Raw genomic sequence first — 13,350 nt, 5'->3', positions numbered from 1 at the left:
CAATTTGATACCATTTGTTTGGTATCTAGCAGAGGATTTGGTTCTGTCCAGTTGGATCCTCTGCTAAAGAACTTTACTGCACTTGCTTAAACTACAGCCCTTAAGGTACACTGTGAAAAAGGATTGGGAATGAGGAGGATAATGCTTTAATTATTATTAAAGCAAATCCCTAAAAGACAAAATATAGAAGTCAGCAAGACACACTATTTTAAAAAGCCACCTTGCAGTCAGTTCCTAAAGGACTCTTAGATAGAAAAGTTTTCATTTGTCAATGACAGGACATCCTTACGAACAGAGTTCCAAAGCCTAGGAGCAGCCACCAAAAAGGTTAGATCCAACTCAGTTTCTCATATATTAATGTGATTTTTAAAAATGTAAATGGTCTAAAACCATATACATCAGAGAAAATTAGAGGCTCCTAAACCTAAATTATCTTGGCTACACTCACACTTCATTAATAGGTTGTATCATATTTACATATTTATTTCTCTTTGCATTATGCATGTCAGATTGATTTCATAATTTATTACCAAGCTTGGAGAGGAATGATCCTCTGTTTCATTCATCCAAGAAAAATCCAGCATCTGACTGTTTAGAAGAATTCCAGAAGAAGTCATTATTCCACTTCCAAATGGACGGTTCAAGGAACTGAAGAGAAATACAAAACTTGATGAGACTCAGAATCTTTCAATGTCTTTCCCGGACAGAAACTTAGAAATTTCAACTTTAAAAAAATAACAATTTATAGTTTCTATCCCAAAGTATTTACTATTATTTTAAAATGTAACTTGAATTTCTATTTCTTGGAATACTTTTCAAAGAAGTAGCTGTGTTAGAACATTAATGCATGAGGCACTAGTGATGGAAGTGGAGTGGAATCACAACATGTGATTCCTCCCATTTTCACACAACGTCAGCACTCATTCATTGCTGATCAGTTATCCTATTGTTACTATTGTGCAGTTTCACATTAATGAGAGAAACCTGTCAATAACCACCAATATTGTTACATTCACACAATTGTGCAAATGTGAATTGCTTTAGTGCTAGAGTAGTGAGACTGTGCAGTCGACGTTGTGAGATTGGGCATGTCCTGAACCAGTCTTGAAAACTTAACTCCCTGCTTCTGTTATGTCATGAAGCATCCATTTTAGTGAAGATTTTCCCAGGTTCTATTGATTCTGGACAAAAGAGTGTGCTGCTATCTACAGAACCACTGACTCTAAAAATTAAAACAACAACATGGAATTCTAGAATCCTGAATCAGAAATGAGTTGCCCAAAGAATCTCATTATTACCAGCCTGATCTTGTCATTGCAAGATTCTGGAAGAATTTTTAAAATATAACATAAAAATCCATGTGCAAAGTAGGGGGGGGGGGGGAGGCAGGTAAAGGCTGGGGTAATGTATATTGTTTGGAAAACCAAGACCAGAAATGTTGGTCACAAAGCAAGAACTATCATACTATTAAAAGGTAATGCAGAAATAAGTGTTTTCATAGCATTACTGTTACCATTGTAATCACAGTTAAAGAAATTGCATGAATATACAATGCTTTTCTTCACCCCCTCCCTTTCTTCTTCCTTTTTATGTTTCTCAGATGTAACTGGTCTCTTTTAGTTAATTTTAAACAAAAACGAACAGTACAAACTACTCAGCATACCCTTCTTCTGTTCTGCTCACTGTCATCTCAGCACCCACAGCAGAGCATGTGGCAGCAGCATAAGGAACAACACGAATAATTGAGCCATGTCATATTTTCCTTCTAATATTTAGTGCTATCACACCAAGTTACTGAGGCAGAAATTCCTGTAGTGTTCCTGCAGAAATTCCTCCCAGTAATATGTTATAGAGAGCCAGTATGGTCTAGTGGTTTGAGCACTGGAGTCTGAGACCAAGCTTTCAATTCATGGAGACCCACTAAGTGACCTTGGGCAAGTCACACTCTCTCACCCTCAGAGAAAGTCAAAGGCAAACCTCTGGGCAAATCTTGCCAAGAAAACCCTGTGATAAGATTAACCTTAGGGTCATCGGAAGGTACAAAACAACAACAACAAAATATAAGTTTTTAAATAAATAAGAAATGTTATTTTTATGAGTTCTATCCAAATTTGCCACCTTAGGCCACTTTCTCACTGTGTCTAATGGTAGGACTGGCCCTGTTAATTGGTATTTAGAAACAGGAATTATGTTTCCCAGTATGGTCCCTTCTGAACTTTAGTAAATAAAGGGTGTGGTGCAACTAGGGTTGCCATAATTCTGGACCTCCAAACTGGGACAAATGTAGGACAAAAGTAGGACAAAATTTTCTAAGGTAGGACACATTTTTTAAAAATGGAGGACACACAAAAAATTGATGCTTTTTAAAAAAAATGTTAATATAAATGCATGTTTCTTAGGCATGATCAAAATGGAGGACATTTTGGCATTGTTCCTAGACAGATGGCAGAAATGTACTTCCCTTTCTGGCTAACCTCCCCCCCCCCCCATTCCAAACAGCATATTTGGGCATTGAAGAGGATTGGAAAAATGGCATATGAGGAGGAGAGGAGAAAAAGGAAAGAGGAGGAGGAAGAAGGGAGGAAGAGGAGAGGAGCAAAAGAGATGGAGAAGAAGAGGAGGATTACGAAGCTGAAGAATAGGAGGAAACGGAGGACTCCTGCAGCTTAATAAGGGGATGAATAAGGGGCTTACGATGAGAGAGAAGAGATTGTTCGCAGAGAGAGTATAAGAGATTCGAAGCTTCTGTAAGTCGTCACTCCTTCAGAATCTGGTCGGTCTTAGGATACTAAGAGGCTCCCCCTCTCGCCGCTTCCTTGCACCGTCTTAGCGGTCAAGCTGCCGCCTGGTACTTCCTCCTTTTCTTCCGCTTTTCTGACCCAGCATCGGCGCCTGTATTACTCTTCATCGTAGTCGTCGCATCCGCGCTATTCGCCTCATCTTCTTAGTTCCTCCTCTTCCTCCTCGTCTTCCCTTCTGCCTCCTATACCTCCTTCCGCTTTTTCCTCCTCTTCTTCATTCTCGTCTCTGCTTTCAGCCTCCTCTTTTCCACCCTCTGACGCCTCCTTTTCTTCCTCTTCTTCTCCCTCCGACTCCTCCTCTTGCGTCCGCCATTTCCCTCCCACTTTCCTACCCTCGCTCGTCTAGCGCCATCGTCCAGTTCTCTTTCCCCTGCCTTGCTGCCTCCGTCCCAACGGAGGAATCCAGCAGAGGGACTGGGGCCTCGCATTAAGCCACGCCCCAAACACCTGCCTGCTGACCTTCGTCACCGTTTGCCCCCACCCCCTTATTTCCCTCCCCCCCCCCATAACGGTGCCAGCCCGCAATGTTTTTGGGGCTTGGCTTCAGCCGTCCTCCAAGCCCCTGCCCACCTGGAGGACTCCGCGATGCGCGGGTAGCCCCCCCTGGGCATGGCTGAGCTTGGAAGGCACCTTCCTCCAATCCCCAGCCAAGCCTGGAGGCTTCCGCGATCGCGGAGGAGCCCCCCCTGGGCATGGCTGCGTGGAGCCCTCCTCCGCCCTCCGCCTAATCGCGTCACCCCTCTTCTCTTCCCATCCTCAGCCCCACCAGCCTGGACTCCGCGATTCCTCCCCCTGCTGGGCTGGGCTTCCCCCTCCGCCCCCCGCCTGGGCTCGCGGTCCCCCCCAAACGGGGCGTGTACCCGTGCAGACCCGCCCCAATCAAAATCCCGCCCCCAGGTCGTATATGGAAGCCCTAGGTGCAGGTTTGTTACCTTTCAACAGCAACAATGTAGTCATCTGGTCCCCATGACAAGACTTGGCTAGCGAAGGTCCACTTTCCATGGAAAATATGGGTGTGAAGCTCAGAAGGGAAGGCTGGGAATCAATCTGTTGACGCAGAAATTTGCCTTGGATTTACCTACATTGACAGAAAAAGAGTTTTAAAACGATCAAACAGGGAATTGCTACATTTTAAAAATTCATTCCCCAATAGTCAATAAAGTGGTACTGCCCTTTTTCTTCTTGAATTTAACTGATAGGTTTTGTCACTGTTTGTTTATATTTTTCTTATTTTATATTTTGCCATTTAATGCAAACCCTAGAAACTCTAACCATAACAGCAAGGGCATAAATTCTGAAATAAGCAAATAAATAAATGTCCTTATGTGTCACTGCAGTCCTATTCATAGTACTTTTCCAGCCAGCCATGAATCCCTTTCAATTTGTGCAATCAAAGCAACCTGAAATTTTCTTATAAAATACCAGTATACAACCTTCCCTCAATTACAGAAGAACAATGACCTTTGGGAGAAAACATTAAGGAAGCCTCCCCCCCCCCCACCCATCAAACCATCCAGTGGCACTGATACACTCATTGGCACAAATGGTATTTTACCTCTGGAGAGAAAACAAAAAAGAGAAAAAATGGGATGGGGAAAGGGAAAGGGAAAAGAAAGGAGAATGAACTGGAGCATCTTGGGAAAAGTCAAAGCTGACTAGAACTCAACATTGGTTCCCACTCACCTGTCAAGATGCACAAATCCTCATACCCATCAGCTTGTCAATGACTTCAAACTAAATCTTGAAAAAGTTATCTTTTTGGATTCTAATGCCTAAAATTCCCAGACAGCACACCTATGTGCCATGCTGGCTAGAAGATTCTGGCAGTTATTGTCCCAAAAAAGGTAATATATCCATGTTTTTGTCTTGTATTGTCTATTTGTTTTCTGAATTGTTCAAGTCTATTACAGAGCTGGCAGCAGAGAGGTTTGGCCTCTGGGCCATTCAATCTTTAGAAGTTAACCTTCCCTGAACTACATGATACCAAAGATGCCAACATGAAAAATGGTTGTACTTGATACATTTACCTCATCATGTCTTCCACACTGTGAGAAACAGATGCATCATAGAAAGGGTCTCCCAAGCTGCTAGCTAGTGCCAGAACTACTTTCAATGTCTATATTGAATACAAAAGAAGAAAATGAAACCAGAATAGGAATGTATTCTCTTTTGATTGAAAGAACGGTGTGAGGCATTTCTGTGGCAAATCATCCTGTGGCAAATGATGATGCAACTTCCTTCAGTCTAGCCTTCATGCTCCTCTCACTCCATTCTTTGAAAGGACAATTTGTGTATCCCATGACTTCCAGTATTGCTTTGGGGTTGTTTTTTTTTTTTTAAATAAACTAATAGCAAGCTATACAAGACATCAGCCGCATCTTTGGAACTCAGGACAGATAGTATTCCCTTGCCACCACATGATGGCTGAATTTCTAACAATACATTGGATGGCCAAACTATAAATGACTGGAAGAAGTAGGGACTTAATTTTTAAAATCCCTACAAAAGATGAAATGATGAGCACCATTTACAAGCAGTAGAAGTGAGAAACCACAAGGAGATGCTTTTAGCTTAATGTGTGTTGTGTGCCTTCAAGATATTTCTGACTTAAAGTGACCTTAAGGTGAACTTATCATGAGGTTTTCTTAGCAAAATTTGTTCAGAGGAGGTTTGTCATGGCTTCCCCCTGAGCATGTGACTTTCCCAAGGTCACTCAGTAGGTTTCATGGCCAAGCTGGGAATCAAACCCTGGTTTCCAGAGTTGTAGTCCAACACTCAAACCATTAATACAGTGGTACCTCGGGATACGAAATACCCAGGTTACGAAATTTCCGGGATACGAAAAAATCCCATAGGAAATAATTGTTCCGGGTTACGAATGTTTTTTTGGGTTACGAAAAAATTTTTGGTGCTTTTCGGCGCTATTTCACACGGAATCGCGGCTTTTCCCCATTAGCGCCTATGGCATTTCGGCTTACGAAGGCTTTTCGGGTTACGAAAGCGGCCGCGGAACGAATTAATTTCGTAACCCGAGGAAGCACTGTACATGCCAAATAATTACCATATCTTTCATGAAGACAGAAATGGGAACACATGATTGCAAAGAACTAGATTACACAAATTTCTCTTTCAAAAAGCCTATATAACCAATCATATAACAAAAGATTATTAACATCTCCATGCAAAGCCTGGCAAATTTAATATTCTCCATTGACAGTGTTTTGAATGCAACAACTTTTAGTGTCCTTATCCTTATTGAAAAGAAAGAATGAATGGTCAATGAGATTCAAAGGCCTAGACTTCATGGACTCTAACTGCATAAAGGGCACCACCACCATCACAGATCTGAAATGTATACAAAATTCCAATCAGTTATGATCACATTAATCGGCTATGGAGAATCTCTGTCTCCTTAAAATATTGGTGCAGTACCATCATACTTGAAAGGACTCTGCTGGTTAGGGCTGATGGGAGTGTGCAAACCTCTGCTTGAAATACTTAATTGTATACTTTTTACTGGATATATTGACATGGAAATTTCATCAGAATTTTCTTTTAACAAGGCAGTATAATAATAGGGAGAGCCAGAATGGTGTAGCGATTTGAGACTCTGCAGATTGGAGTTCAGTTCTCCGCTTGGCCATGGAATCCTGCTGGGTGACTTTGGGTGAGTCATGCCCTTTCAGCATAGAAAACCCTGTGATAGGTTTGGCATAGGGTCACCATAAGTCAGAAACAACATGAAAGCATAAAAAAAACAACATAGCAATAAGAGAGTTAGTGTGGTGGCATGGGTTGAGTGTTGGACTTAGACTCCAGGAGATCAAGATGTGAATCCCTGCTCAGACATGGATGACAACTAAGTGACCTTGAACAAGTAATATTCTCTTAGCCTGAGAGGAATGTAACAGCCAATCTTGTCTAAATAAATCTTGCTGAGAAAAACTGACAATAAGGTCATCATAACAAAAACATATAGCAATGGGGGATTTCAACATAATGTAGTTCTTCCAATTGTAACAAGCAGTAACCCAAAATTCATAATGGAGAAAATGTTGTCACTCATTGAAACTAAACGGATGTGCAAATTCCCCCTTACTTACAATCCTACATAACTCTCCTAGCCTCACAAAATTATTTGTACAAAAATCAGAGAAAGCCAATTCCAAGCCTTACCTCCGTTATCCAATAGAGAATATTTTCCCTGGTTACCTGGCTGGTGATGTTAAAACCCTCAAGGATGTTGAGAGCAGTAACCAGAGCAGGGCCAATATGTGGAGGCGATGGACTGAGAATGAGATGACCTGTTAAGATTCAAGAGGAAAAACAAAAGTCAGGGTGGTGTTGTGGCCAGTAATGGGTGTGAAGTGCAACAATGTTTGCACTGGAGAATGGCTGTCTAGATGGAACAATCGTGGTGGAAAAGTCAATTAGAGCCACTTGTATGTTCATCTCTTAGTCTTGTTCGATTTGCCTACATAAACTGATATTCCCAGGTGACTTCACTTGTTTCCTCCATCATTTCTAGCTTCTCAATCTCCCAAGAAAATAGCTAGTAGAACCATGTCAAGTTTATCTTCTTATCCTCAGATGGAAGTTCCTATAATAATTTTCTTACTTTTCTTCAATGTCACCTATCTAACAGGATTATGGTGGTGGAGAAGAACAACACATGCTGAACAAATTGATGGAAAGGTGGTATAAAACTAGTAAATAAAATGAAAGGAATAAGACAAATGCTACAGGCAAGTTGAGTTTTTCCCCTCTTGGTCATAAAAATCCATAGAACAGTGACATTAGCCCTTATAAACCAAAGCATGCTACACAATAAAACCCTGTAAGTATCTAGGTATAACCCTGTTTCATTTCTCTTATTTATACCTAAAACTTGAGGGCATAAGAGACCACCTTCTCATCATAAGGGATACCAAAAAATGTCACAGAGGATATACCTTGATATACCGTATGGACTGGATTTTCAACCAGTACAGTGTAATTGCTAAAGTCTTCCTCGGACAAGGTGCCGCCATATTTAAGGACCTAGGTACAAGACCAGAAAGATGAAAGAGGTGACCATTATCTTGTGGAAGTGCAAAACAAAATCAAGGCTTAGCTAGGCAGTGAGCAAAACAATCACAGCTTTCCTAGACAAGTATTGCTCAAAACTTCCAAAATTCCCAAAATCACAATACACACACTTTATTACTTTTTTGCAAGTAAAAGTGTTGGCCAGTTGTCCACTCATCAGTTGATTCAGTGTGTCTACTGTGGTTAAGACTAAGGATGAAACTTAGGCCATGTAAGCAAACAGCTCCCCAGTTCTTGCACTGCAGCTCCTTCTTATGTCTCATCATTGGTTTTGCTGGCTACAGCTGAGATGTCATGCAGTCCAATAATATTTGGAAAGCCATATTTTCCCCCTCCTAATTTAGTCTAATGCATCTTTCAAGATAATTCCCAAATCCCCTACTGTCATCAACTCTGGCAATTACATCAGCCATTAGAGGCAGAGCAATCAGTAATCTCAACCTTTATCTTATTACTGCCATGTTTATGAATTTTGAAATTCCTTGTCAGGAACTCAGTCATTCATGAATTTTCAGACGTAAACCTACAGTATTTGGTAGCCATTTGTGGGGCTGTATAATTGAAACTCCTGAACTATCTTTCCAATACATTTCACAATATGTATAAAAGACATCAAAATGACATAAATGCTAATATCAAATGTAGAGTTTTTTTAAAAAAGAAGAGAAGAAAAAAGAAAAAAAAATGGAATAAGCGTACCTCGGAAATAATTTCTTGTGTCACATTTCCACCGTAGAAAGCTGAGACCCCTCCTGACCCAAGCAAATGTAAAAGAGCAGCCAGATCTGGTCTTCTCATAAACATGCCAGGCAGCAAGGGTTGGCCGTCTGGAAGGAAAATCTCTCTGAACCTATCTGTGTAGTTATGCTGTTCCTTCACATCCTTGATAGCCATTGCTGCAGACAACAGAGGAGATAATAAGAGAATGATCAGTGATAATAAAACAGATGCTCGTATCAATTCAGAAGTCTACAGAATCATATACTTATCATGCCCATTTCAGAGCTTGGAAAAGTTCCTTTTTGGAAACTAAAATTCCCAGAATCCCTCAACTGCAGAATCGTTAGCAGCATCCCTTTGTGCAGGGAAGGGTGCACAATACCCAGTAGAGTTTACTGGATCAGTAAAGTCCAGATAGCCCTGGCCCAGGCTACAGTCTCCATTGCAAGGTAAAGGCTTCTCCTTTGATGTGATTCTCTAGTTGTGTCTGACTATAGGGTGGTGCTCATCTCCATTACTAAGCCAAGAGAGCTAGCATTGTCAAAGACAACTCCATGGTCATGTAGCCAGCATGCCAAGGCACACGGAACGCTATTACCTTCCCACCAAAGTAGTATTTATTTATCTACTTGCACTTTTACATGTTTTTGAATTGCTAGGTTGACAGAAGCTAGGACTAATGATGGAAGCTCACTCTGTCACTTGGTGCTTGGTGCTGCTGACCTTGTGATAATCAGAGTCAGCATCTTAATCCCTAAACCACCACACCCCTATATTCTATTCATATACAGCCACCATTACTATAAGGGAAAAAATGAGCATACACCGATCATGGCTGACTATATATGGAGAAACTTAGATATAAAGAAATATCTATATGTTGTCCAATTCTTGAGAGATTTGCTGGAACAGAGCAATATCAAGCAACATTTTGAACTGTTGGGCATCCTAGCCCAGTCCTATCCAAAATATTTCTCTAGAATAGAGAGAGTGTGCTTGCACAGTTAAGCTATAACTGTGTGAGACAGGGACTTGTTTCCCCCTTTCTGACATGGTTTATCACTTCAGGAACTACACATTCCAGGGTTCCTTGTTCACATGCAAGAAGGAGGGATACCTCATAGGGAGGATCAAGAAAAGTACCATAAAACAGTGGGATTAAGTGCTGCTGCTCCTGGTAGGATTTGCAGAGTTCGTCTACATTTGGGAGGAAAGTCCAAATAGACCTCTCCATTGGTTCTGTCCCGCATCCACTCCAGAACCATCCCACATTGTGTCCTCATCATGCCAAATTGGGGAAGGGTGTTCGAGGAAAATACTGTGTGCTGTGTGTTCTGATTATGACAGATTTGAGGGGAGGGTCACAAAAATGAGTACAAGACCTTGGCACAAAAACAAAAAAAGGTACAAGACCTTGGCACATTCCCAGATGCAAACTCTGCCTATACATTTACTCAGGAAATGTCATCACAGGACCTAATCACACCACCCACAATATTACTCTAATGTGAGATATGCCATCCTCTGTCAATAATATCCAGCAGCACTCTACATTTGGCAAACAAGCTTATCTCTGCATCAGAAGATAAATGGACATAAATCAGAAATTAGGAATGGGTATAAACAAAGACCAGTTGCAGAACAATTCAGCCTTCCTGGGCATTCCATCCTAGACCTCAAAACAGTGGTCCTTGAACAAAAATACTACAAAGGAAGACTGGAAAGAGAAATAGCAAAATTGGGATGTATCCACAAACTCCAGTCCATTGATGAGGTTGAACAGAGATAATGGTTTCCTGGCACACTGCACATATTATAATACTACACATATTATGTGCATTTCAGTTGGCCCACACAGCTACCCCTGCATATTATAATACTAGTTAAACACCCTAGGTTCATGAGAGCTCTTTATGCTAGTTTATCACATCTTTTTTTGGTTCCCAACCAGCATCATGTTATAATAACTCCCTCCACCTTGGTGTTAGGCAACATCTTTCCTCCTCCCTTTGTCCCCAAACAATCATAATTAAAACTGAACTTGTCACCTCATCACCATATACATGGGTTTTGTGTTTCTGTTGCTATTACACATTTGTTGTTATTGTTGTATGTCTTCAAGTTGTTTCTGATGTATGGCAACCCTAAGGCAACCTATCATGGGGGTCTTGTGGCAAGATTTGTTCAGAAGAGGTTTGCCATTGTCTTCCCCTGAGGCTGAGAGAGTGTGACTTGCCCAAGGTCATCCAGTGGGTTTCATGGCTGAGCTGGGAATCAAACCCTGGTCTTCAGAATCACAGTCCAACAGTCAAACTACTATGTCACCTTGGCTGTCACATTCACACATACAACCTGCTTATTCATAGCTATAAAGGTCTGTTCCTAGACACTTCATTCCATACATCTGATGAAATACTTAAGTTTATGAAAGCTTATGCTACCAATTTCTTTTTCTCAGTTAGTCTCATAGGTGTTATAAGATCCCTTTGCAGAGATGATTTGGAGAAACCATGTTGAGAGAAAGGCCATTTCACAAATCAGTCTTCCTCAAATTACTAGTCAATTTCATTAATTTTGATTGAATAAATGTTTCTTCCAAACTCTGCTGGTATGCTAAGGAAAGTCTGCCTAGAAAAATGGCACAAAAAGTATATTTGACCTAATGTATCCCAACTGAAACAATAAAATAACATTGATCACCGAGCCATCAAAGATTTCAATTGTCACTTTCTGGGAGAATGTATACTTGAGTGTGCAGTCTGAACCTTACCATTTTGGCTTTGCCAGCACTGAACAATATGATGCAATTTGCACATAGATCTCTGCCTTGTGCCTGTTAATATATGAATCCACTCACCTAAATCATGTGTGACGTTGAATCCATCCTGGGCTACATCTGCAGCAAGACCCAGTAGTTGTCTCCATGGCAGCCTATCAAATGAAAAACATAGCATGACTCGATTGTCTCCTTGAGAGAGTGGCGGGGTAAAAATAAAACTATTATTATTATTATTATTATTATTATTATTATTATTATTATTATTATTTAGTCATCAGCTAGTTATACAACAGTTGTAAATAAAACATGAGGAAAATGTTATTGAGCAAAGCCGCATTGGAAATGGAAATCAGGATGGTGTTACTCTATTTCTGCTGGGTTGTACGTGAGATGCACAACAGCCAATCATTAATTGAGAAGGGAACCTAATGAGCTGAATAGGGTTGTTGTTGTTGTTGTTGTTGTGTACCTTCAAGTTGTTTCCGACTTATGGCGATCCTAAGGCAAACCCATCATGGGGTTTTCTTGGCAAGATTTGTTCAGAGAATGTTTGCCCTGGTGGCGCAGTGGTTAAATGCCTGTACTGCAGCTACTCACTCACAAACCATAAGGTTGCGAGTTCAATACCAGCAAAAGGGCTCAAGCTCGACTCAGGCTTGCATCCTTCCGTGGTCGCTAAAATAAGTACCCAGCTTGTTGGGCGAAATTAGCTTACACTTTGTAAAGCACTTAGGAAGTGCTTAAGTGCGCTGATCTGCAGTATAAACATGTACTTGCTATTGCTATTTGCCATTGCTTTCACCTGAGGCTGAAAGCATGTGACTCAGCTAGTAAAAGCCAGGACTCTTATCAGAGAGATTTTGAAGACCACTTCTCACATTGCACAGCAACAGAGCTGTGCTTAGCACTGAGTATATGCCTTTAAAGGAGATGTGTGCATTCCTATTTCTTTTGACAGTCTTCCTGTGCAATGTGAACATGTTTGTGACATTCATACACTTTCACTTTTGCATGTACCCTTACTATTGTTGTATGCCGTTAAGTTGTTTTTGATGCAGTTTAGGGATGCTCCTTGACTCGTCGCTCCAACTGACAGCTCAGGTGGATGCGACAGTCAAGAGCGCCTGCTATCAGCTTCGTCTGATACGCCAACTGTGCCCCTTCTTGGAGCCAAGGGACCTGGAAACAGTAGTACATGCACTGGTAACCTCTTGATTGGACTTCTGTAATGCGCTCTACTTGGGGCTACCCTTGTGCCAAGTTCAGATACTTCAGTTGGTACAAAATATGGCAGCCAGATTGATCATGGGAACTACTAGGAATGACCATATAACACCGGTCTTGAAGTCCCTGCACTGGCTGCCTATTAGTTTCCAGGCAAAGTACAAGGTATTGGTGATTACCTTTAAAGCCCTACATGGCATGGGCCTAGAGTACTTGAGGGAACGCCTTCTTCCCTATTGTCTGTCCCACAAACTAAGGTCCTCTGGAAGAAATCTACTACAGCCAAAAAAATCTAGGCTAACATCAGCTTCCCAGAGGGCCTTTTCTATTACTGCTCCAAAACTATGGAACGACCTGCTGGAGGAGATCTGTCCCATTTCCACTCTGACAGCTTTTAAGAAAGTACTCAAGACAGATCTCTTCCAGCAGGCCTTTCCAACTTACCCTCTCCAGATATAGAGATATTTGCCCCTCATCTGTCTATTCTTCCCCGCCTATGTTTCTGCCTATTTTTTTTTGTTTAATGTCTTTAATGTTTTTATACTATTACTGTTTAATTCTGTTTTAGTACTGGGAATGGGGGGTAGGTCTAGGGTTTGATTTTTTTAAAAAAAACTCTATTGTAATTTGATGTATTTTACTGTTGTAACCCACCTGGATTCTTCGTTATTGGGCAGGCTAGAAATAAATCATCATCATCATCATCATCATCATCATCATCATCATCATCATCATCAT

The 13,350-nt window shown here is 41.1% G+C and overlaps 2 protein-coding genes across 3 annotated transcripts in view; one reads left to right on the top strand and one right to left on the bottom strand.

Annotated features, from left to right (window-relative positions):
• ITCH (itchy E3 ubiquitin protein ligase) overlaps positions 1–13,350 on the top strand; it is a 603,853-nt gene that overhangs the window by 460,884 nt on the left and 129,619 nt on the right. The window lies entirely within an intron of this gene.
• Positions 1–13,350, bottom strand: part of GGT7 (gamma-glutamyltransferase 7) — a 50,979-nt gene that overhangs the window by 11,981 nt on the left and 25,648 nt on the right. The window contains 8 exon segments of the mRNA XM_042465857.1: positions 531–648; positions 3,734–3,788; positions 3,791–3,879; positions 4,829–4,917; positions 6,978–7,105; positions 7,754–7,841; positions 8,589–8,785; positions 11,467–11,540. Coding sequence (XP_042321791.1) covers positions 531–648; positions 3,734–3,788; positions 3,791–3,879; positions 4,829–4,917; positions 6,978–7,105; positions 7,754–7,841; positions 8,589–8,785; positions 11,467–11,540 — 838 coding nt within the window.

This window comes from Sceloporus undulatus, chromosome 4 (assembly GCF_019175285.1).
Source record: "Sceloporus undulatus isolate JIND9_A2432 ecotype Alabama chromosome 4, SceUnd_v1.1, whole genome shotgun sequence".
Taxonomy (NCBI): Eukaryota; Metazoa; Chordata; class Lepidosauria; order Squamata; family Phrynosomatidae; genus Sceloporus; species Sceloporus undulatus.
The sequence above is the reverse complement of the archived record's forward strand: the minus strand, read 5'-3'. Positions and strand labels throughout refer to the sequence as shown.